This window comes from Poecilia latipinna, unplaced genomic scaffold, assembly GCF_001443285.1.
Source record: "Poecilia latipinna isolate Pla-1442-1.1 unplaced genomic scaffold, P_latipinna-1.0 Scaffold9, whole genome shotgun sequence".
In the NCBI taxonomy this organism is placed as follows: Eukaryota; Metazoa; Chordata; class Actinopteri; order Cyprinodontiformes; family Poeciliidae; genus Poecilia; species Poecilia latipinna.
This window is the reverse complement of record NW_015112625.1, coordinates 509,588-535,256: the sequence shown is the minus strand read 5'-3', so window position 1 is coordinate 535,256 and position 25,669 is coordinate 509,588. Positions and strand designations below refer to the sequence as shown.

Sequence of the window (25,669 nt, the reverse complement as noted above, 5' to 3'; positions counted from 1 at the left end):
TTGATAAAATGCTTATATTCTAATATTTTTCAAAGCAACATACATAATATTTTATTTTCCAGAGATTTTGTATTGTGAAGTAATTTTATTTTTGAACCATCTTTTATTTGCAACGATTGATTTTATTTTATAGCCATTTAGCCAAGTCTCTGTAGAACCATTTGTCTCTGCTAAAGACATCTTTAATACAATTTTTGATCCCAGGCTTAGTTTATGGACTGCAATGTCAAGTTAGGCACAAGTATAAGTCTGACAGTTTGTTCACCAAGTTACTGTGCTCTCTGAGAGGATCTGTAAGTATTAGTCTCTAACAAAATGTGGATCATCTACCAGGAACACTGCAAAGAGCCTGAGTTTCTGTAGTGTAGTGGTTATCATGTTGGCTTTACACGCAAAAGGTTTCTGGTTCGAAACCAGACAGAAACAGATTTTGCATGTTCTATTCATCACAGGTGTTTACTAAAGGTCAACAAGGGTCTGTGGGGTCATGGTCTGTACTCTGAATCCAGGCATCTGAGTGCAAACCTCAGTTGAAATTGTCATGTTGCATCTCACATCATCAACTTTGGAACCTCAAACTGAAACAGAGCAGCGAAGTTCAGTTCCTGTAGTGTAGTGGTTATCACGTTTGCTTTACATGCAAAAGGTCTCTGGTTCGAAACCAGACAGAAATGGTTTTTGTAGGTTATGCATCTCTTGGGGTGCAGTGAGACAAGAGCCTTCCTCTTTGGTGATGGTTCATTTGCCAATCGACTTCATTGTCGGCTTCTTTGAAATCAAAGCTACTTTACTTCAATTACCAATTGGCAGTTCCATGGCGTAATGCACATGTCAAACTCAAGGCCCGCGGGCCACATGTGGCCCCCCAGCATTTTATAGGCCGATGATTGACTTAAAATAGGTTTTGAGCATGAATTGACTACTAACTACATTTCAACCAAAGGTTTGTAATGCGCTTCCTAACCAGACGCTCCAAAGCGTCCGGTCCATAACTCTTCAACACTCTGTCAGCTCCGGTCAGAAAGACGCATTTAGTTCAGAGACCATGAGATGATATTCAGAAAGGATTTTTAAATTAATTGGTTTCAGTTGCCTCTGAGACTAAATCTTTGCGTAAAGTCTATAATGTCTGCCCATGTGACTTGTTTTTATTATTTGTTTGCTTACCTTTAAACACTGATTTAAATATTGTAATTTTTAAACTGAGCAGTAATTTTACATCCATGGAAACTCAAATGTAATATTTAAAACTTCAATACATAAAATCAGTTATTTAACAATATGAGGTGGTGTTTAATTTATTTTTAACATTGTATTTTTATACATTTATGCTAGAGGTGCCCTAGTCTAGTTTTCCAGAGCTTTAGATGGTTCCTTCTCTAACACACCTGGACCATCGACTCATTATAAGCCTCTACAGAACTGAATGAGGGAGGTCAACCTTTTGTCTGGGTGTGTTTTAGCAGGGATGCACTCCTGATTTGTACCGTCAATGTGGCCCGTTGAGGGGGGCCAATATGCTGAAGTGGCCCTCGGTGAAATTGAGTTTGACACCCCTGCTCTAGCTGATGTGTCAAATCAGAGATATATTTAGAAAAAATACCAGAGCTCTGTCTGCTTCAAGTTTTAGCCCCTGTGGTATCAAGATTTTCCTGAAAAATCTCAGGTTAGGACTAATAATTTTTGTTACAGAGGAAATTTTTAAAAGACTAATGGTCACTACATCTATGGAAATTAATTTTCACACTTGGGGAACAAAAACACTGACATACTTTAATGTATTTAGGCAAATTCAATCAATTCTGTGATCAGTATTGGGTTATAACATAAAAGTTCAAATAGTTTTTTGGCCCTACTTTGTAGCCCTACTTCAGACTGTTGGTACTCTAAGACCTTTGGCGTAAACCCACGCATGCTGCTGGATCCCCCCACCCCTCACCCTTAAAGTAATGAAGCGCCTCACCTACGACATGTGATTCTGCTGAGCAGCCAGATTCTGCTGCTGCTGCTGCTGCATCAGGAGCTGCTGCTGCTGACGCCGCCGGGCCGTGCGGAGCTTCTCGAAGCGCGCCTCCATCTCCTCCAGCACTTTGGGCGTGTAGCGCACCACCAGCTTCACGCTGTCTTTGGCCGCTTTCAGCAGCTCCACCGCTTTCTCGTGATGCTCTCCTTCTACGCTCTGCAGGGAGAAACGGGGGGATCGGAACAGGTGTCTGTTTCAATATGTTTTTAAAAACACCTCCTCTCACGTTAACGGCTTCAGATTATGAGAGAATGAGCAGGCGGACTCGGTCTGTTTTATTAATAAATGCTCTAGTGAGTAAGGAAGCTTCTACTGCACACTCAGGACATGCACAGCATTTTGACCTTCATGCAGCTGCTTTCCTAATTGCTCAGACTTGAGATCAAATGCTTCATAAAAAGCTGATGAAAATGCACCAGTAAAAGGACAGAATTTGTTTTTACAGGAAAAAACAAAACAAAACAACAACAACCATAAATCGGCATGGAGAAGCTTATCTAAAATGTATCTGTCTTTATATGCAGCGTAAAACTGAAAAGATGATCAGACCTACCACGCCGTTGACAGACAGCAGCTGGTCCCCTCGTTTTAGACCACCGTGTCTCTCGGCCACGCCTCCAGGAATGATGCGGGAGATGTAGATAGGTGAGTTCTGCTCCTTGCCGCCCATCACGTTAAAGCCCAACCCTTCCTCTGTTTTGGGAAGCTCCACCACCCGAGGGTGAGAGTGACCTTCGCTGGCTGCAAAGGCTGCAACTGTGGCCTTAAGGACAGAGGAAAAGAAAAAGTAAAATAATAGCCGCTAAACAGAGGTTGGTTGTAACGTAGGGCTGCACACAAATATCCTTTATGTGCATCAAATATTATGTTTAGAAGTTCTTGTGAAACATGCATGAATTGTAACAAACACATTTTTAATCATATTCAGCCATAAACTCATGTTAAACATGTGTGACTACTAGAGAAATCATTTTGAGTTTTCATTAGATTTAAGCAATAATGATCAATTAATAAGAATGTAAGTCAAGTATATACGTTTTTTTTTTTTTCTAAATTACCAAAAAGCTTCGAAGAACTAGAGCATTACAGTAATGTTCCAGTTAAATGTGGCCGCTGACGCATGATGACAAATCATCTAACTGGAATTCCCCCCTACATAAAACCAGTATTTAAAAACTAAAACAAGTTTTTTTTTTCTTTCTTTCGTTTGTAGAGTTTTTTCTACCTTTCGAAGGAGCTTGTTTTGTAATTTCACCAGCCGACAGGTGGCAGTCTGAGGCTTCAGTGATGCAGCTCGCATGTGAATATTTGTCCAGCTGTTAATAACCGTCATCTACAGCCGCCGCTGTTCATGAAAGCTTTACGAAAAAGTCCAAATCAAGTGAAACGTGTGACGCAGCCATTCAAAGATGTTTTTTATGACAAAGCGACAGGGTTTAGTCAGGGCTGGGGGGGTTTTTATATTCAACGTGAGAAGTTTCAGGCTTTCTGTGCACATGGATTAGCACATCTAAGTTCAGGACGATGAAGCTGCCAGACAGCTTTCCCCCTCGTTATCTCCACCAGCTGTGGGGTTCCTTTGAACCGCAAGCCTTTCGCTTTCAGAACAAAGCGCCATGGATCTTTTTAGCCGAGCCTAGGGAAGTTAATGGCAGAAATACACTGAAAGAGACACTCCTTTCCCACTGTTTTCCATGGGAGCTTCTGTGTTAAGTCAGCACCGTTTATCACAGCTGAGACATCATTACAATGTTAAAAACATAAAGGAGGGGTGTGTCAAATTTTTGCAGATGTCCCATCTACTTTGAGGCGCCACAGCTTGCCAGTCTTTGCTCATACTTCAATCCCCAGAGTGTCCAGATCCAAATTAATTTCCGGTGAAACTGTTTCCCTAAATTATCTCTCTTCCCCCCCTGCAGCCTGTTTTATTGCAGCGATCAAAAAACGTAGCAAATGCCCCTTCCTCCTGTTTTCCTCTCTGTTCTCCGCCATGTCTTTGTCTGCGTCTCCTCTTTCGCCCTCCGCGTCCCACCGTGAAGGCTGCTTCTCAGCATGCACACCGTCGCCTCCCAGAACTCGCAGCGCATCGACCTTCACAACTTTATCTGGGTTTGTGCAAACAAAAACATAATCTGGCAGATGGCCGGCGCCTCCCGAACACAGGAGGGATTTAAATGAAAGGCTTGCCGGAGGACAGACACCCTGCACTGTACATGCAAGTATAGCTTAGAGTATCACTTTATTTTTAGCCTCCATCTCTCTCTCTCTCTCTCTCTCTCTTTTTTCCTGAAAAAATACCAATGAGTGATCGATTGGATTAATGAGGCCCTAAAAGAGGGATGTTCAGGTTAAACACAGGTCTGAACTGCCAAGAGATTTGCTGTCTTTGCTTCGTGAAATACTTAGGAGGCAGAAAAAAAATCAAACAAGGTCAATAAAGGATTTTTTTTTTTTTGTTTGCAATTCAATTTCTAGCAACAACTCCAGTTTGCAATGCATTTCGTTTTGCTTTCCAGTCGGCTGTTTCTGGACGCTCGCCATTTTCATCTCATTCAACACGGTTTCACAAAAAGCAAAAGGTAATCGGCTCTGCAGCTTTCTGGAAAAACTCTCCTTTCAGGGAGTCTTTTTTTTACGACTGTTCCAAAGAAAATTTATCCGTCTGAGAACATCAGATGTGACAGACGGAGACGAGGAAGAGAGGGCTGATGGTGCTTCTTTGCTCCAGCTGGGGTTTTTCCACAGTGATGGACCAGGGTTGGTGCTGAAGCCTGGTTTTAATTGAGACGTTAAATAAAACGGCTTATTTCAGCACAACAGTCAAATGGAGTAACGACGCCTCGAGGAGTCTTACGTTGATGTATTTGAGTTGCTTAGTAACGCACGGTCGTGGGTTAACCCCTTCCTTGCCCCCTCACTCGTAACATTACTTGAACTCAAGTGTGAATGTGATTTTTAATGGACAAATAAGAAACTAACTGAGCAGCTCTTGTTATTTAAAGCTTTCAGACTAATTTTAACTGCATTCATACTCAGACACACTTTCTTTGTTTTGCTCTTCCAGCCTTTCCACTCCTTCCACCCACTTATCACGATGTGTTGAAGAGGAGTAGACTCAGCTGGACCCCGAACTAATGAGGGACACTGAGCCTGGCTCTTATTTCATGTTTTTGCCTACTTTCACTATCCTCTCCCTCTGCTTCACATAAAACCTCAGACACCTTCATCTCTTTGCTTTAAAGTCTCTGGGGTTTGGTCCCTGTTTGTGCACCGGGTATGTAAAGCTACCAATGATGGTAAAACAAAGACATCTGGTGTCAGAGAGTGAGATGGATGTTATGTAAGTGCAAACAGATTTGAAAATACAAAGGAAATGTTACTTTCATCTTTGAGATTATGTCTAAAATCCAAATGGCAGCTGATTTTCAAAGGTGGTTTCAGCTTCTCGGTCATTTTCGCTGCCCTGTGATTTGAGCTAATCTGGTTTCATTGTGGGTGGAGGAGCCCATTATTTGTGTTGGCGTGTGCATGTGTTTGTGTGGCCGTTCTCAACCCACACACCTCTCTGCCATTTAATCATCAAATCAGCAGCATTTCAGTACAGCCGGTTCGTTTTTTTCCCCCCCTCAGTTTTCCTTTCAGACTTTTTTTGCTTTCATGATGAGCTTTTTAAACCATGTCTGTTTTTTGAGGCATTTTAATTAATCCTATCCGATGAGTATTGTTGCTCTACTGCTCACAGCTCAGCTATTCCCAGAGCTTTGACTGGAATCAGACCTGCCAGTCTGTCTGCTTCATATTCAGCCAGCAGCCGTTATTCCCGAGCGTCCCTTCCTTCAACGTTCTGCCTTCACCTGTCTTTATGTTCAACCCCACGAACCCCCAGCCATATTTTAAGTGACAGTAGTGAACCTGTTATTCATTGGTAGCTTCTTTAAGCATAAGGTCTCTTCGTCATTTACTGATAATGCTTGAGCTTTTCAGTTTGGTTCAGTAGAGCTGGAATCCTCAGTCCATTATTTGACGAGAAAACGGATAGAATAGCTTCAAGTGTTCCTCTGGACTTTATGCAGAAATGCCTGGCAAACGTTTGATTGCTCTTTAAACTCTTCTTCATTTAATCACTATTACAACCATAAAATCCAGTGTAATTCATTGACATTTTACACAGTGGATAAGTGAATAATCAGCAGCAGGTCTTTGGGGATTTGTCTCTGCCAGCATTGCACATCTAGACAGAATTTGTTGCCGTTTCTTCTTGGCAAAATAGTTAAAACTCAGTTAGTTTTAGACACTGTGAGCACCGTTATCCAGAGATTCTGTCATGGCCTTAGTACTGAACTTGAACTAGGCCATTCTTTAACACATTAACTTTTGTTAACTCCTACAGAAACACTGTGATGCAGTATGAGTCTTGTTCTCTGAAATGTTTAAGCATCATGAATTCATGGACTGAATCCCCGTTTTAAATCCTTTTCTTCATTCATCTTCGTCAGTTCAGTAGGATGTTCATGATTTTTGGCTAATACAGCAGGGTGACTCCTGTTATTAATTTGCATCTGCAGATTTTTTTATTTTATTTTTATTTTTTGAGGGGATCAAATGTTCCTCAGGTACTGAAATACCTAAGATAGCGCTTTATCATTTGATGTCAGCACGTAGCCCTTGGTGCAGCCACTTATGCTTTGGCCCAATTACACACATTCTCCTAATGAGGGTCATTAAGAAGGAGGCTAGTTTGTTAATTTCGTTCCAAATGGCTACTGGTGAAGATATCGCCGGCTAATGTGATTTACAGATAATTCTCCGGTCATTATGTGAGACTCTCGGCTACAAAGCGTGCCGTTTTGGTTTCAAACAACGGCCGTCGTCGCGGTAACCCTCCAGAGCGGTCCTTACCTTCGCCGTGGCTCTCGCCTGGTACTCCGGGCAGCCGTTCACTGTGATCGTTTCGTGCATGTACTGGTAGACCTGGAGGAAACGAAGACAGACGTGCGGTGTAATTACACACGACTTTAAAAAAAGCATAAAATCACTACTTTCTACGACCGACTTCCTTCACAGCTGGCCTCACAGGCTCAGATTTCACCGCAACCATCTGACTGATGGGGGGGGAATAGCGTTCTATGATACCTTTAAAACATTTAATTATCTAAATAACAGGATGATTGTCTTGCCTTAAAAAAAGCAGGTTTGTTAGATAACATCACACCATGCATTATAAATTGTCGTTTGATTTTTGCGTCTGTCTTAATTTTAGTAAACATGGCAGGAAGCCTGCTGTTTGCAAAGCTGTTTTAAATCCACTTCGATTATTCTTAGTTGGTGTTTCATGACTGAAAGTGGTTTTTTGACCTCGGCCACTGACTTGGGTTGCTGAGTTTCCAGTTGAATGAAGAAATAAAAGGATTCCTGCCAGTTTGATGAAGCAGATGGAACCGAGGCAGACGGCTGACCTCTCCAGTTAAATCCTGGCTTCCAAGACTAATTTACAAATTAAATAACTTGAAAAACTGAGGCTGATTAAGCTGGGTTTTAAATACATAGCAGTAAAATTACAGTATTTTTATTAGAATAGAATAGAATAGAAATATTCTTTGTTGCCCCTCAATTCTGGTGTGCAAGCAGAAAGGTTGCAGACAAGTTGAAGCATGCAGAGACATTTTATGGGAACATCAAATACAAGAGGCTGTAGAATAAGGAAGAACTGTGCACAATTAGTAAAAATGGCACACACAGTGGGATAATAATGTACACACTTTGACCGGAGAAGTTGAATAAAATTCCTACATTTAAATAATTATCTACTTTTGCTGATTTTTAACCAAACTTCTACACAGCAATATTTGGGCTTTAAACACACGGTGCTGCTGCTTCATCAGACTTCAGTAGATAAATGTAGCAGTGAAAATTGATGTATCCATCGCTGCTGTTATCGGATGAGCAGTCTGAGTTGGATAGATGCAGAAGTTTAAAAATGATTGATGAGCCGATGGTAAAACCTCGCAGCTCGGATGGGATTTGCTGAGCCGGTGCAACCAACTTGATTAAAAACGTACATTTCGCAAAAGATTAGAACATTCCGAACGATTCTGCGCCTCGGCACATCCTAGTGCTTTAAAATTACACTCGTATCAGTTGCAGTCAATTAAGCAAGCGAGCCAGGCAAAATGTGTTGAAAATAATGAAATGGATCATTTCTCAGAATATTAGATTTGTGGCCCGGATTCAGATTTCGATCACTTTCCTCCTGCTCAGAGACGTTGTGTGTTTCACATCAGAGCCGAGCAGCTTAGCGGAAACGAGCAGATCGGGCAGCTTTGACGTACAACATCACAAAGCTCTCAGTTTCCTGAATCATCAAAGACACGTATACTTAAAGGATAGAAACGCTGAGATATTTTTGTGTTGGGATCTCGGAGTGGGAGAAAAACATATCCCCCAGCTTCTGTCTGCTTGTGTGCCCATGGATCTCAAAGACCAAATGAGCGGCTTTTTGAGTGCGCAGCTCTTCATCTCAGACCGCAACACATTCTGTTGAGTTTACGGCTCTCTGCGAGAAAACGAGCCCGGCAGTTCACACATGCACATAGTTTCAAAATACCACTTTTTTTTTTCCTTGAGGTCTTTTCCACCTCTGCACTTTTTGAGGCTGAGCTCAGCTTTTTAAATCAAATGAAAGGCTTGTCTTTCTTTCTACTTCATATGCAGCCTATTATTCCGTTTCTTTTAATCCCTTTCTTTGAAACCCAATCGTTGACACCATTTAGAGCTATTTATCTGCTTCTCACCAGCTCCACTTTCGCCAAAACGACGGCAGCTTCATCTAGCTGTTACCGTAATGCCTTTAGCGCCTTTAAACCTCCGTCTCGATTGTGCAAAATGTTTATTAGCGGTCCCGTTCAAGCATGACAGGAATGCCACAGATAAAGCTTACGCAATACTTGGTATCTGCTGTCTGAGGAAAGGTGGCACGGCAGCGAACACAACGGCAATAACGCCAAGAACGGGAGACTTTCTGGTCTCACTGGGTGCATCACCAACCTCTAATTTTATAACACCCACATGCCATTTCTTTGGTAGGTGTTGCGTTATTCAGGTTGTATGAATTTATAAGTTTTTTTCCACAATTTTAAACCCTTTTGATCTGGGAAGGAGTTGAAATCACCAGCAAGAGATTACAGTTTTGAGTTTTGACATGCTGCCAAGTTTTCTTCCCTCCGTGCAACATGAGTGTATTTGGTGTGTGGAGGTGGATAAGCGGTCTGAACATGTGGACTGCATCTAACCCTTTACGCTGAGGCACGCCACACTATGTGTTGCTTCTTTTGATGAAAACATCTCTGCTTTATTAAGTCGGTTCATTGCTGTTTTTGGCAGTCGGTGGTTTAGATGAGACGTATTCCTGTTTGCTTTGCTGCCTGCAGTCAGTAAAATAAACAGTAAATCTGTGGAGCACAAAATGAAGAACAGGGTTGAGAGAAGACATGAGACTGTACATAATACGTTCATGAACTCCAGGCCTTATCAGCAGAATTCAATACAGAAGGATCTTCGTCCCAGGTGATTCTTTTTGTTGTAAATCCTGCAGGTGCAGTTGTTTTCTTTTTCTTCTGAATAGCTAAAATGTTCACCACCTTCCGCAGAAGGTCTTTTTTCCCCCCTCTGCAAATAGTTCTGTACTTTGAGAATGCTGTGAAATTCCCTCTGACTTGAATTTATGCAAATCTGCAGTGTGTTTTAGTGCATTACGATTCTTGGGTGCTTAGATTTTGGTCTTTATTATTGCGTGTGTCGATTATTTTCCCTCTTCATTTCAGGTTTATTGTTGTCATGTTTGTTTATTCCTTTCTGTTAAATTTCTTAGTTTATTTTTCACTCCTTTCTTTGTGTGTTTGGATTTATTTCTTAAATCTGTGTTAGTTTTTTCCCCTTGGTTTGTAGTTCCTTTAGTCTTAGTAACAGCGTTAATAAGCCTTTTCCTCGTTTGCCTGCTGTTCCACATCTCCTCTGATTAACTTATCTTTTAGTTTTCAACCCTGCCTCAGTATTTAAGCTCCAGGTTTTGTTGGATTCCTCCGTTACGCTGTCTATACTTCATACTTTACCTCATTGTTGGAGAACTCCCGTTTTTTGCCAGTTTTCTCTAACCACATCATGACACAGTGAAGATTTTCAGAAGCAGACGGCCAAGCTCAGACTCTCTCTTGTCCAAACTGAGCAACATGGTGCCTTTCACAAAAAATTTCAACTCAAAAATGCGTCGTTACTCACATACAATTTCACATTATGATTAATGACGGATCTTTAAATTGCTACAACGCAAAGAGAAAAGATTTTAAAAGGGTTCAGCAGAGTAATGTTCGCTTGCTTTGAATTTGTTAGAGAATTGCTTGTTCTGTTTAAACATTAGCTCAGTAAGAAACACACACTGTTAACAAACTGTGGTGGTCTAACAAGTGTACTAATTAGAAAAATCTGAGATTAAAAACCAATCTGAGGCTTTAAAGATGAAAAGAGATTTTGTTCACCAAATGACTCTGCCAGTTCCAACGTTTCTGGGGTGGGACTCGCATATCATCGCCCCGATTTCCTCTAATCTATCATTTCTAGCAGGTTAGCTCCTCCAGTCATCTCGATTTGCGTCCTTCCCATCCCATTTGCAAGGCTGATTGACCCTGAGGACTCGCTCCTAGTGATGCAGCGCGACTACGGCACGTGAAAGGCTTCCCCCGCCCTTCCTGTCATTGCAGAGCGTGGCATGGAAAGACGACCATCAGACTCCATCTCTTTGTCATTTGCCCAAACGCTGCTGAGGCTGCTCTTTTCCTGCTCGTCATTCTTCATATTGACGGCCAGCTTGTCATCTTTAACAGGGCGGAGTCGTGTTTTGCACATTTTTCTGCCTCGCCAGTAAAAAAAAAACGCAGACAGGATTTTGGAGTTGATCTAAAGACATGATTAGTGACTCCATCCTGTCGGCTTTTAAGACTAAGAAAAGACAACACCTCCCTGGAAAAAAGTCTGATTAGCTTTCTTCTCATTCAGCAAATAAATGCAATAAAAACGAGGAGAATGATGGATCTGCTCGTTTTTTAAAGATTTTATCAAATTTGTTTAGCAATTGCAATGAATTGTAAAATGCAGAAGTCAGTTTCCTTCTGTAACCAATTAGTTTTTCTTCATAACCTTCGTCGCTGCAGCTCTCTGAGAACCGCTGCTGGTTTCCCTGGCGACTGCGTTTAGTCGGGTGAAGCTCATTGCGACTGCTGCTGGTCAGCCTGCTGCTGCTGCTGTTGTCGGGGGTTTTTGAGTCTCCGTGTCGTTGCTCTCCCGTGCCTGGCACCGAGACCGGTCGGCCGAGCCTCTGGTGCCAAGACGCGCCGGGGTTGAGCTGACACGGAGCCGAGCCGGGCTCTGCGAGAGGAAAGGGCCAGTTCTGTGCTCCTTTATGTCACTTTGACGGCGGTGGAAGTTTGATCTCATGTTCTGATAGAATATATATGGCTCTTTTTGAATTGGAAACATGTTCATTAATGTGAAACAGTTGTGATTTTTATAAAAAATCAGCTTGTTTATAGATTTTAGACTTCATTTTAACTGTCGGGACATTTCACACTGTAGGTGAGGCGCAAAAAAAACAAAACAAGTGCAGGATCCAACGCTGTTTGTGAGCAATCTACGCACTTTTCCTTAAATGCTAATCAAACAATTTGTTTAATGTTGAAGTCGACTCCGTAGCCAGACAGTCCTCATTCACAAGTCTCCCAGCATCCTGGATTCTTTCATTGCATGCTGCCAACACTTTGTGTCGAGTCCTAAAAATATCATAAGTCTGCCGATGGTGTCTTTGCATGGAAACCAGACCCGTTTTCTGTCAATTCTGAAACATGTTGCTCCCTAATTTATGTCCCACATCAGCAGTCAGTAAAACATCTCACGTTAGAGTTTAAAAAAGCCCCTTTAACCATAAGGGCAATTATAAATACTTAACGGCACATGCAGGATTCTGTGAATTCCAAAGAGTTCACCGATTCGTTGTAAAGTCTATTAGGTTCTCCTCATTATCCAAATTACAACTTAAATTTAATTAATAGTGGCTGCATGTTCTGAGAGCGTAAAGCACCCGGCTAAGGTTGGAGGAAGGTCGACTTGGTGGATAATGTGAAACTCCCTCCAACATACTGATCGACTCCACCAATCCGGCTCCAAATTACATTTTGACTTTGTTTGTAATTAACTTGCAGATAGAGTCCTTTTCAGCGCCTGTTACCTGTTTTCCTGCTCTCTAATGCTGCCGTTTGCTTCTTAAACTCGTGTCACCGTGAGATGCTATGGTATATTACAACAGGCAGGACAGTAAACATACAGGATCTGTGGTTATGGGCCTGCGTGGCGGCAGCACGAGCAGAAAGGCTTCTGTTTGCTTTTTACGCCTGTCCTGTTGATGAATGAGGTTATAGCCATGAATCAGCTGGGGGACGTTTTGGACGGATCTCGAATGGAAACGGAAAGGCAAGATTTAGAATTCACTCAGTGATTTGCTCCAGAAGAAGGAAATTAAAAGCAACTTCATTAAAATTAAAGGGAAGCTTATCAAGCCTTTATAATTATAATAATAATTTTTTAAAATCGCACAGTTTCCTACCACCAGTTAAAAATAAAATAATCAAATAAACCCCAGGGTTCTGCCATTAATATCTGACTTTTTAAATATGCTTCAGTCATTTCATGATTGATGTTGCACAGCAGTGACTTAAAGGTATAATGCATACTTTTTTTAATAGCGTATTCAATCAGGTTGGAAATTACCACACTGCAGATCATCTAATTCCATCAACAGCCGCTAAAACCGGCAACAGATGATGCTACGTAAACGCATTAAATGTAACCTATGGTTTCTCTATTTGGACTCTGAAATTAGAAATTTTGCCATCAGAGTCATAGAAATGAAATGATGCCCCGTGAAGCCGAGTTTCGATTAAACATGGCTGCTGTGCTCACAAAATAAAATGAAAAGTGCAGGAACGAGCTGTTTGGTTAAACCAGACGCACACAAGTTAAGTTTGAATTCCAAGCAGGTTCCTTTAGTGTTTGAATAACTATAGTGGACATTGCTAATCATAGGTACCCTGGTCATCAACCTGAGCACAAAAACTAGCAAATGCCACTTTCTAACTTGGAAGTGAAACACAACTAGAGTAAAACAAAACTTCAACTTCTGAGACAGAACTTGAACTACTTCTTATCTCGCCATGTAGCTTAAAAAAACTAAAATGAGTTCTTGAAATATCAATTTCTCTCACATCTATGAAATGTGTCACTCATGACAGACATCTGTTTTGTGTTTTTTCATGTCCCAAAGTGGTCAAATACTTTTTAGCTGGGTTCATTACAAAATAGGTCAGGCTGTCCTGCCGCTGGAGCACCTTGAGGTGAATGAATCTTTATCTGTACAGACTGCCTGTCTACAATAGCACAAGAAGTAGTACTTCATTTATATAGTATATAAACTCCATGTTGTACATGTGTGATACAATTCTATGATTTATAATGATCAGAACAAGACATATGTCGCTTATGCTACAGCGTCAAATCTGTAAAAAGAGGTGCGGAGTTGTAATTTACTTAAAGCCACATATCTTTGTGAAAATAAATACAGAAAAGATGCTCAAAAATGTGACAAATATCAGGAAGAGCAGCAACAACATTCACCGTAAGGAGAGTGAAACGTCAAACACATTTCATAAACACGCAGGCGAACATAATCTCTGAATTTATCTGTGTTTTTTTTCCTAACTGGAACAATAAATCAAGCTTTGCTGTTTCATTTAAGTTTCTTAAATTCAAAAATGTGCAAATTGGACTTAATCTAATTATAAAATGGGTAAATACCCAATTTAATGGCAAACAAAAGCAAAATGATTAATTTGCTCAGTTATTTTGTCTTTTTCTATTTTACAATTGTTTGACATCTAATCAACTTTTTTTTTTTCAATTGTATGTTGCAGCAGCAGTCATAAACTTGCTAAGCAATAATTAAAGGACCTAAAGCCTTTTTTCCCCAAAGTCCAATACATCTCTCTTTCAAATAACCACTGAGCCTGAATATTACCACTTCTCTCTACAAAACACATTTTTAAAGAATTGTCTTTGTAAAGGTGACCAAAAATCATCCCAACACTGAGGACAATCAGTAAAAGAGTAGTGTGCTTTAATAGGGAGGTGTGGTGTGAGTAAGGTCACCAGCAAAAGGAGAAGTCCTGCCTCACCTCTCTGATTGCTGTGCAGAACTCGCTCTGCAGAACCTTCTTCAGAGACTGCAGCTTATGGCCGGGAACGTCTCCTGATTCCTGCAGCTTCTCCAGCAGCTCGATCGCCCGGGCAACATCTGGCAGGAGGAGGAACGCAGAATTGGTTATAATTGAGGATATATGTGCGTGGGCACTCTTAGCAAGAGGGAGAGTTTTAAAAAAAAAAGTCAATTACATTAACAGCACAGCAATGACAAAGGCGCTGGAGCGAATCAATGGATGCTATAGTGGAAATAGACTCGGTCAAAGCTGGCAATTGCAAGGATGATGGAGTAGGAATGAAATCTGTGAATCATTTGCATTGACTCAGGTTTATTCACAAAATGACAGGGAGCAGAACAAGGGAAAGGGTTTAATTTAAAGTTTACTCTTCCTGAAAATTGTGAGGCTACCAACTTCGCTCTTCTGTGCCTGCTGACGTAGCCTGACAACTTGATTTACGTTGGTCAAAGGGAAAACGGATGAAGATCGGAAAGAAATCACGAACAATTAAATGCGAATCGCAAAACATGAGATAAATGACACGGAGCTGAAAAGGTATGCTGGCCTTCGCTCAGACTCACAAAACACTTAAAGAGGCTAAATCTTAGAAATCCATCATTGCATAATCTGCTAATTAACTAAAAATATCATCCAAAACCACAATTCCCCAGAGACTTCAGCACATTTTTTGCTTTTAATTAAGCAGTCAACACATGTTTTATATATTGCTTTGCTTTCCTTGTATTGGTGGAACCTTATTCTTATTCTTTCTATCAAGTTGCGTAAGTCACCATTGCAACCTGCAGAATACACACCACAGAGAGAAAAGCATTTAACTATTCTTCCCATTTGTATGTTTCTGTGTTTTGGTTTAACAAACTCTAACTGACTTTCAGTAGATGCATGAATAAAACTGAGTTGCTGAGCAGAAGATCAGTCCAGGACAAAACAGTCTAGTCGTTTAGTCTGATTTTTCTCAGTCCAGTTGATTCTTTTGACCTCTACATCCCTGTGTGAATATGTGCCAGATTATTTATGACCCTTTGTAATGGCCCATTTGAACCTGCCTTTTATTACAGCCAGTTTGAATTACTGCGAAAGATCTGTTTAACACTTTCTGTTCTGAATCACAGAGCATATGGTGGAAATTTTAACAATACATGAAGTTATATCCTTCCTGTAATGGATCCTCACATTCGACTTTCGGCGTAAAACTGTGCAGATGGCTTTGGTTGCTTTAGCCCCTGCAGTCATACGGCTAAGTAACATTCTGCTCCTCTTTGAAGGACTTCAATAGCAATAGGGTTTCAGACCGTTTTACAGACTGTTTCCCCTGCATGATGTAGTCTGAGGGAAAACTGCTCACAGCAAGGTCTGTGGGTCAGAAGGTAGCCGTGAAAAACTCCTGTTGTTTTTCAGAACCACGTGCAGCTCCGACGACTCACTGCTGGGAGCGGAAAATGTCAGAGAGAGACGCCCGAAACTCTGCGTGAAAATAAAAAAAAGATACGCCTGCAGCTGACCAGCATGAGCTAAACTGATATCATCTGGGTAAAGAAGGATTTCGATGAGATTTGTAGTAATAATACTTTCAATCGAGGTAAAAGGGTCATATTTTTAACCCTTTCTCTCAAAATCCAAAAAACTCTTATTCTCAAAAGCTCTTAATGAGCTGGCGGGCTTCCAAGCACCAAGGGCAAAGCTGTCTGGGAGTGTTGTGAGCATTTCTGTCTCATTAAACAAAGGTGAAAGGCCAGCGAGATGTATTTTTCTGTCTGCCTCTTTCTGCTCATTAACACACTTTACATAATCGGCATCAAGACCCTGCACAGAACTTCAGAGACGGGTATTGCAAATATTATTTTTTTATTGCTGATCATAAATGACAGCTGGACGTTTCTGGATATAAGCTTTCCGAGTTAAAATAGGGCAATCGGGAACTCCCGTTTGCATCATCAGACTCAGAGAAGATGTGCAAATTCAAGAGGGAGAGTTCAGATCCTTTCATCCACACCAGGCTTAGCATGATTATTAATTTACAAACTAATTTTTTCAAACATATTCTTAAATCTGAAGCATGCATAAAGAAATGTAACTAAAGTGTGTGCACACACCAGAAGCTGTGCACACTAACTTAGACATTTATATGCTCATCTTCTGCATGATTTAATGACTCATTTGAACATAAACTCTTATATTTGAGTAAATGTCCCTTAGGAGGTTACATCTCAATCACTGTACTTCGAAGCCATCAACAGAATTTAGTTGATTTTCTTGCAGGACGTGACATTTTAAATACAGTCGCGCATTTCAAATGTCAAAATCTTCACCAGTGTGTGTTGAGATCATTGGTCACTAATGTTTTTCAAGCTTCTGGTTATTCAGGGATTAGTGAAGTTAATTAAAACTGTGCATCTTTTCTATATAAAGTCATTCTAACTTTAAAAAGAAAAAAAAGTCAAGCCCTCCTGATCATAATGGATGCACATTTCTGAATGAAATTTGCATAAAACAATGATTTAAGTACTGAAACGTATTTTAGCTATAATAGTACTAATTTTAAAACAATGACTGCATTACAGAAGTAGATAGTCAATCTAGTTTCAGCTCCTGTCTGCAGATTGTTGACCGTCAGCCAGCAGGCCTTAATATTCCATCAGGCTCGCAAAGTATTAAATCACATCCCATAGAGGAATGAGTTGTAACCCAGCTCTAAAAAGGTTAATGATAGCACCACCGTAGCCAATCACATCACTTCATCAGGCCCGACTCGCACACAGACACGTCGCAGCATTTCTAAGTTCCCTACCTGGTGAGCTCAATAAAATCTCACATCTGGAAATGAATGAACTGCACCTATATTTTATAATACAACTCAGATGATATATAGAGAGATTTTCCAATTTCCACTTTCCTCTAAGGTCTGGCCTGCCGACTTATTTTTTCTCTCTTTTGGACTATAACACATAAGAGAGTAAGAAAATGTGCAGCAGGTTCTTTGATGGGGTTCGAATCCAACATAAAATGAAGGAATTGTAAGATTATCCCTTTTCTCTGTATCATATCAAATGTCCTTAATCTTGATTTGATTTTTAAAAATAAAAGTGAACATGGTGGGAGCGATAAAAGCCACTCTGTAAACTGATTCCTGACCAAAGTATTTCCCTCAAAATTGTGATTTTCCATGTGCAGGCAATTGCATGCTGCAAGTGAAGCCAGTTTACATTTATTCTTTAAATGTAGTAAACAATGTTTGCTATAAAAATGTCCATCCAGTAACAAAGATAACACAATCCTGCTCAGCATGTGGCACCATTTCGCTATTTTACTCTTGTATAAAAGCAAATGCCAGTTGCAGGCTGGTGGCCAGGCCGCACTAAACAGTAATAAACTGTTTCGGTTTACCTCTGTGTCGCTCCGAGGCGAACCCAGACGTGGTGTAACGTCTGCTGGGTTATCCTCTGCTCAACACAAACAATAACGCATTCATGCAAATCTCGACACGGTTCGAAAAAGCTTTCATTTTTCTGGTTGAATTTTAGCTTTGTTGTATTTGTGTTTGTTCACATCACTAGAGCTTTTGTTTCAACTTTATGTAAAAAAATAAAAACGCCTGAACTCAACCTGCCTTGCATCAGTAGGTTAGGTTGGATGTGATGGTTTAGGGAATATGTTTGGCGATTTCTTTGGAATTCTGGGAAATTATATCTTATATCTGAAGTTACCCAAAAAGTGAAACTGCTAATCAATGGCTGGGATCCTGAACAAGCTGCCGAATATGTTGGTAAATGTAACATTTAATTCAAGTATTTCTTCTATCCCTTTGAAGTGTACTGGTAAAACTTGAGTCAGCTTTTTTTTTAATCCGCTGATAAAGAACCGAGTGCTTATCTTAGCTCCTCTGCAGATTTCACAATATATTGGCAAACAGATGAATCTGCAGCTGTTTGATGTTCCCATACAGAACATTACAAGATATTTAACTAGGCTGGTTGCTGCTGCAGTTCTGTTTTTCTTCCTCCTGTAAACAAAATTGGGAATTTTTCCCTTTGATTATTTTAATTGATGAATTTTTAATGATCATGCAGCATTTCTAAAAGTACTTCAAGTGAAAAGCCAGATGGTTTTGTATCAACCTGATCCTGTTTGGTTCTGGTCCTGATTGTCTCTAAATTCAGCCTTTAAGAACTTTTGTTCTTACTTTGGCCACGGCTGAAACACACAAATCTCTTCGCTTGGTGTTTTTGCAAAGAAAATAAAACAATTTTTTCGTCTTTTATTGCCTCGCTGTGCAATCCCAACTGTAGGTCAGAATAGGATATGCACGGTACAGTAAACTGGAGTAAAAACACCATAATTTCACATTATTATGATTTTTACACAAAGACGTGCAGCAAAAATCAATATAACGAGTGCTAACATAGTTCCAAACAGCAGATTTTCTCAGCGAGGGAAAAACGCCGGTCTCCTTTCACCTACACTTATCTGCCATCTATGGAAAATGTTAGGATGAGTGCAGCATCTATGTATTTTTTTCTTTGTTAACCAACTTTATGAATCTCTGAAGCATGGGCTGCACTCTCTCGAGGCAACTCTTGACAGAAAAGCTCTAAAATATCCATCAGTTTCTTCGTGATTTCTTTCATTTCAAGAACAATGCCTGAAAGGTATATTAGGATTTTTAAAAAATCATGAGTTGAAGCTGAAAGTCACTTTGCGACAACTATGTCACGCTCCATAAAGCTACAGCTACACTGAGCTGTTGCCACGTATCAGACGTCTTTTCTGTTTCTGTCACTCTAATGAATCAAAAGTGAGAAAATTACATATATTTTTAGCCAATAAAATTACGCAGATTTTGTTTTAGTCGTCACATGACTGTCTGAAGGTTTCACTCTGTTCTCCAAGATTGCCAGTTGTGAAAAAAGCCTTTTACAGTTTAATTACTACCCTTTCTTAGATTGTTCTGTCAAGAATTTGAGAGATTCTCAGACATTAATTGTACAAAAAAGGGAGGAAAAAAGTATAAAGGTGATTGCTTTTTTCCCCCCTTGTGTTTCTTGCAATATTCTGTTTCATGGCCTATGAAAGGTTTCTGGAAAAAAAACGAGTCGTGGTGTTCTTGCTGTGTTCAAAAGAACATCAAAAAGAAGGTACAATTTTGAATTTGCCCTAAGGAGTTGATGACGTGTTCTGAAATCTCAACCTTTCTTCCTCATCTATCACGCAAAGGTGACATTTAAATGACAAAGACATTTTCAACATGTAAAATAAATGTAACCAAGCTAGCTGGTTAGCAGCCTTTGTAATCCGTCCATCCACTACCGCTTCATTTGTGGTTTAATCCACTGGTACACATAACTAATTAATGACATCGTAAGGAAGGAACAGTGTGTGAAAAGACAACATGGCAGCCCTCAGCATAAACACAACTTATTTAAAAGTCAAGTCAAAATACAAATGGGTGGGCGTTTCCAACATTTTTCATGTAACACTTTTTCCGCATCTCCAATGGAAAGCTGAATGAAAAATGGGGATGTAGTGCGCCTGCTGTGTTGCAAAGCAGATTAAAAGGAAGACGTCACTCTGAGATTTCAGTGCACATCATCAGCGAACCCCGAGCCTGCAGGAACGTTCAACTTTTTTGTCTCATCTGTCTTGCAAATGTGACGATTAAATATTGAAGGCAAAGGCATTTACAGACGCAAAACAAGGATGGATCTATTTCTATTGTCAGTTGCTTAGCAACAGTGTTGATAAGCAACAAGAGATTTACATCACCTAAATGGCAAATTGATTATAGTTTTCTCTGTTGGAAAAATGACCTCATGACTGACTGAAGCATCAGCAGATAAACAGTTTCTTTTTTTTTTTTCATATGCTGAGATTTTTTTCTGGCTGTCTTTACTAACCATGTAAAATGTGGAGTTAAAGTATCTGTAAGCACAATAACTCATCCATAATCTAGATTATTCGCCGCAAATCAAATCAAAAACAATTTTTTTTTTTAACCTCAGCACATCCTAATAAAGAGTCTGTAGAATAAAAGTTAGAGGTGCATGCCGACACGAGTTTCCAGTCTCCCTTCCACCTGAAATGATGAGAGTTTTTAGTTTTGATTAGATTTTTTTGTTATTTGATCTGCTGATTACTGATTAGAGAAAAATTCAATTTCTGGGAAACTTCTGATTTGTGCGTCTCTCATAAGAAGACAGGCTAAAGAGGAAAATAACGAGGTATGTAAACGTCTGTCGCTGGCGTTTCTACAAAAAATGTGTCCCAGGAAGACTTTTTCCTTTGTTGTCACGCTGAAAAAAAATTCAACATATTTGTTTGGAGAAAGTTGAGAAGCTAAACAAACTCATGGTGAGGTGTAACGAAGGCTTCAGCCCTCACTACGCTGTTGCTAAGAGGAGCTGGCGCTGGGCAGCATTCCAGTTTCCTGGTATAATTTGTCCATTTAGAGCAGAGAGCAGAAGGTGGTGCAGTCCATCGGCGAGACTCAGAAGTGTCGCTTTGACACACAGCTGCGATAAGGTAAATAAAAAACATCCACATTAGTTGCAGAGCTCATTAAACCGGAAGATGCGGCAATATCTCTACAAGCTCTTAAAACCGTCTGGCTCTCATATTGATTAAACTCTTGTTTTTCATCTCAGCAGATGTCAGAAGGTCTAAATTACCTCGGCGGATTCACATCACACCTTTTCAGATGTCATGAATGATAATAAAGTGTCCTGACAGAGAGGGCCTTGTGATCTGCATCTGCCACTCTGACCTGACTGCCCTTGGCGCCATCGGCGTCTCTGCCGCCAAATCCGACCTCGGAAACCGAAACAATCGCATTCCAAGCCGGTAAAATGGGCCAACTGGGTTTTTTACCAACCCAGCCCCATCCACATGCCAAGGGAATTAGCTCCAATTTACCCGACTGTGACTATGCTCTCAGAGCTCGACAAATCACTCCGAGCGGGCTAATGGCTCCTGCAGGAGCCTGCGGTGAAGACAGAGACAGAAAACATCACACTCCTAATGTCCTCTTCATCCTCCAGTAATGATGGGGCAGTGTCCCTGCAAGACAATTACCGGAGAAAGCGCTTATTTGTGCATTAACGGCAGGTTGTAGCAGCTGCTTGCGACGTAAACTTGTCAGCAACTTTTTAATCTCTTTAAATTACCTAAAACTGTGACTTGCCTCACTGAGATAAAAAAGCAGGCCAGGCAAAATCAAAAGGCGCTGCTTTTTCTAGCTGCACTCTGCATATGACAACCTCGCGTGCAGAAGGTGCAACGTGGTGAATTTCATTCTCTCAGATTTTCTTTCCTTCTCAACTGGAAGCCTGGAAGAATTTCACACAATTTCCTCAGCAACACCAGGACGGGCTAGAAAATGTCTCCCTCTGCACCAGGCAAAATAAACACATTTCCAGTTATAACCAAACAATTTCTTTGTCGACAAAATCACAGCAGAATCTGGCAGCTGGTGTGAAAGTCTGAGTGTATTTCTCCAAGTGGGTACTTGTTTTTTTTTCCTACAACAGCAGTTGAAACACACTAAATAAGTTGTGGAAGATATGAGAAAGATGAGTGTGGAGCTCCAGAAGTCTGTTTTATCCTTGGGTAGAATTAGCAGCTGCCTGAAGGTTCCCAGCTCATCTATCACAGGAGTGAAAAGGATGCAAATGTCCAGCTGGCATACAGAGAGAGGTTGTGTGTTCATAGGATGAATATGTTTTAATAAGATAAGCGGGACAAAAGCTAAAGATTTTCTGAAGGCAGGCTGAATCAAGTCCTTACATCTTCTGAAAAGCCACTCAGCAAGGAAGAAGCTGTTAATGCACACAGGGATAAATTCTGGGGACTTGATTCATTGGCAATAGTAACTACCAATAATGTACATAATAAGCATTGATGCATTTGATGGGAAAAAGCTTGAAAGCTTGACAGCATACTTCCAAATGTGAAGAACGGAGATGGAAAAGTGCAAGTGTCCATGTTTAACTTTTGAATACGAAGAAAGTAAAAAATAAATAAAAATCTATAAATTCTCCCATATATGCAGCATAAAAGTAGCAGTTTTTGGTGATGCTAACAGGTTTAAAGAAAAAAGGACATGCGTATTTTTTTTTTTCTGCAGTGCATAAATTCCTAATAAAGTCCTAATTCCTTCGTCTGTTTTTAACTGAACTTCACAGGGTTTTTTAAAACGTAAGAGGTTCAGATACTTTCAAAACGTTTCTATGAGTCAAATTACTAGTAATGTTTTAAATAACTAAATGTAAATTCAAAACTTTTCTTGGTAAAATGCATAATTATTTCATCGTGTTTGTGTCTATTTGCTAGGCTGCAGTTCTGGGCAGCTTTGAGCGCGCAAAGCGAAATGTAAGCATGACACTTCTCTGGGAAAGAGCTACTGCAGTGAGCAGGGTTATGAAATATAGAAACTCTCCATTTGAACTGTAAACACTTCGGGTTTTATGTCGAATATGGATTTAGTTGCTCCGAGACTCGGAGACACCTCGCCTCTACCAGTGGAAGAATTAAAGTCGAGGATTAAACCTGAGACTTCAAATCGTATTAGGAAATAAAACTGTTGCCCAAACACGGCATTAATTGATGTCAAAACATTGCATTTGAAGATTATTTCTGTGATGCATCAGCAAGAGAATTCAAATGCACCTGAAAAGGGAGAGCAGATATTTTAAAAACAAGCACAAGCCATAACGCCTGATTACAAACGGCAAGCAAAAAGCTACATTTCTAGTTACAGATGTGGAAAACCGGTCGAGAGAAAGTTCCTCAAATGATGTGCAGCCGAAACTGAAGAAAAAAAGTTGTTCTGCAAAGCATTGACTCAGGGGGAAAATACAGATGATGCACACCACATTTTTCATATTTCCATCTGTAAAGAAATGCATGAAGCGTTTTTTTTTTCACTTCTGAATTATGCGCCACGTTCTGTTCATCTAATGGATTAAATACCAATAAAGTACATTGACACTTGTGGTTTTAATAAGTCAAAATGTGAATAAGCCGTTTTGAAGCCTCTGCATATATTAGCAAGACTGTATAGAATATTTTGGTGTTTGTAGGCTCTTATAATGCAGGAACGCTTTACAAAGTAGAGGTGCTCATCCTGCAGAAGTTTCTGCTCAGTTTCCTTTACGGAAGGGTTGCGATTCATGGGGCAACCCATTTTAATAATTAAATGCCTGCTTTTCTGAGACGGTCAGAGGCTCTTCTCCATTGTTCTCCGTGGTGCGTGCTAATCACAGTCATTTCCTCTCACAATAACAGGAAGGAGAATGAATTCGAGCTCTTTTTCATCCTGCAGTGACCCAACAAGCCAAGTGGGCGCTCTGGAAATGAAAATATCTTGTTCATTTCCTCCCAATGAGCATTTGTCAAACTCAGCAACTCAACAGCTAAAGCCTGCACTCGACACGAGCGCCGAGGACCTTTTCATTAGCAATTATAGTGTTTTCTCCAAATTTGCTGCACATAGGCAAAAGGAAGCCTATAATGGGGCGTCTTTCTGACGGCTCCTATGGAGAACTATCATTACTACTGCTCCTGGTGTTACGCAGCTGCCGGCAGCTGACTGGTCCAATTCATACCACGGCATGTGAATTCCTTCCCCCTCCTCCCACTCTCACGGCAAACACGCTGATGTCACAAGTGAATCACTGCCTCAACAAATGACTCAGATCAGATTAACTGAATGTATATTTAAAGACATTCTTTTTGACTTAAAAAGACAGTTTGTCAGGAATCGAAAGCCTCCTCCTGTAAGTCTGACAAATGCAGAGGCTCAGCTTGTGTTGTGTGTGCGTTTGCCTCGTGCAATCTCGGGCTCATTTCATTAACTCAGCATGCATTAGTGCCTACTTCTGCACCCAGCAGACTGTGCATGAGTAAAGCCTTACAGTCTATAGAGGGTAAACCTGCATACAGATCGTTTTAAAGCAGAATCTGCTTGTGGTTTGTTCTATCTGTCACCAATAACTGATGAGGTAAAGTCAAAACAGTGATATCCTAACTGGTATCTTTAGAAACTGGTCATCTTCCTCTTTATTTAGCACAAATATACATTTTTAACAAGATTTCAAGAGATCTTCCATTTGTTTGTGCTTTGTTAACCTTAAAAAAACGATTGTAACTACTTCCATGAACCAAACAAGTGATGCTTTCATTTTGGATGCAAACACACTGGCTTGCAGAAGTAGTCAAAACTCTTAATATACTTTTTTTTTTCATTTTATATCGTTGCACACAAAACATTACATGTCAAACTGCAACACGAAGAAGCACAGCTAAAGTTTTGGAGAAGTTTTCCACAAGCCCTGCAGGAAACTCGACAGATGATGAGACCAACATACAAAACACACTCAGAGCACAACATCCCTACGATAGTGCATGGGGGGTTTCTTCACTAGAAAAAGGGAAATCTGTCGATGTGACGGTGGAGAAAGGTCAAATTAAGGCCAATCCTGCAGTAAAATCCAATTGAAAAGCTGCAAAAGACTCGAGATTGAGTCACAGGTTCCCCTTCCAGCAGACCAGAGCTACAAGGGAATGTTTCACATCAGTTATTTCCAAACAAGTTGAAAATGCTCACAGGCCACAAAAATTCACGTTTTTTTTTTTTTTTTTTTTTTTTCCCAAAAATGATGGACCCGAAACATAAAAAGTGTCACTCTGGCTGGTTTCGTTTCTGGCTGCACCTACAGCTCTGTTGCTTGGTAGAAAAGGGGTTCTGGGCTCCAGTCCTTGCCTGTGGCCTTTCTGCATGAAGTTTGAATGTTCTCCCTAAGCACAGGTGGGTTCTCTCTGAGTACTGCAGCTCATACCCTAAGAAGTGTGCCTTCGCATAAACCACCTACTCTGGCTGCAAAGTTGGCAAATTTGTTGAGTTCTGGACCTGGGCTGAACAAAACCATTCTGAGGGCCGACAATGGCCCCTGAGCCACGCTTTGGACACTGCTGGTTTAGCTCAAAGCATAGTAATGTGTCTGAAGAAGCCAAGGTCCAGACTTGAATGTGATTGAAATTCTCTGGCAAGACTCAGACATTTATTTTGACAGCCTTTCTCCTTGTAATATTATTGAGCTATTTTGTGAAGAATGAGCAAAGAATGGAGTCTGTAGATGTGGAAAGCAGGACAGCTTCACCTGAAAGGGGCGTCCAGCTGTAACTGCAGGAACAGGTAGCTCTATAAAACGGGATTAATGGACATAGGCTGCCTCTTAAAGTTCCAGGAAGATGCTGAAAGAAAGTTTAAGGGGTATCAATACTTCTGCACGCATGAATGAGGCATAGATGAAAAGAAACCAGGCTAAATAATTGCTTC

General features: G+C 40.5%; 1 protein-coding gene across 2 annotated transcripts in view; it reads right to left on the bottom strand.

Moving 5' to 3' along the window:
* lin7a (lin-7 homolog A (C. elegans)) overlaps positions 1–25,669 on the bottom strand; it is a 37,141-nt gene that overhangs the window by 10,668 nt on the left and 804 nt on the right. The window contains exons 2-5 of one of the 2 annotated variants that reach the window (XM_015028926.1): positions 14,296–14,414; positions 6,923–6,994; positions 2,577–2,786; positions 1,968–2,179 (exon numbers count right to left, since the gene is read on the bottom strand). In XM_015028926.1, the coding sequence (XP_014884412.1) occupies positions 1,968–2,179; positions 2,577–2,786; positions 6,923–6,994; positions 14,296–14,414 (613 nt within the window). Of the gene's footprint in view, positions 1–1,963; positions 2,180–2,576; positions 2,787–6,922; positions 6,995–14,295; positions 14,415–25,669 lie in introns of both variants that reach the window. The other variant, XM_015028934.1, reaches the window with a different exon arrangement.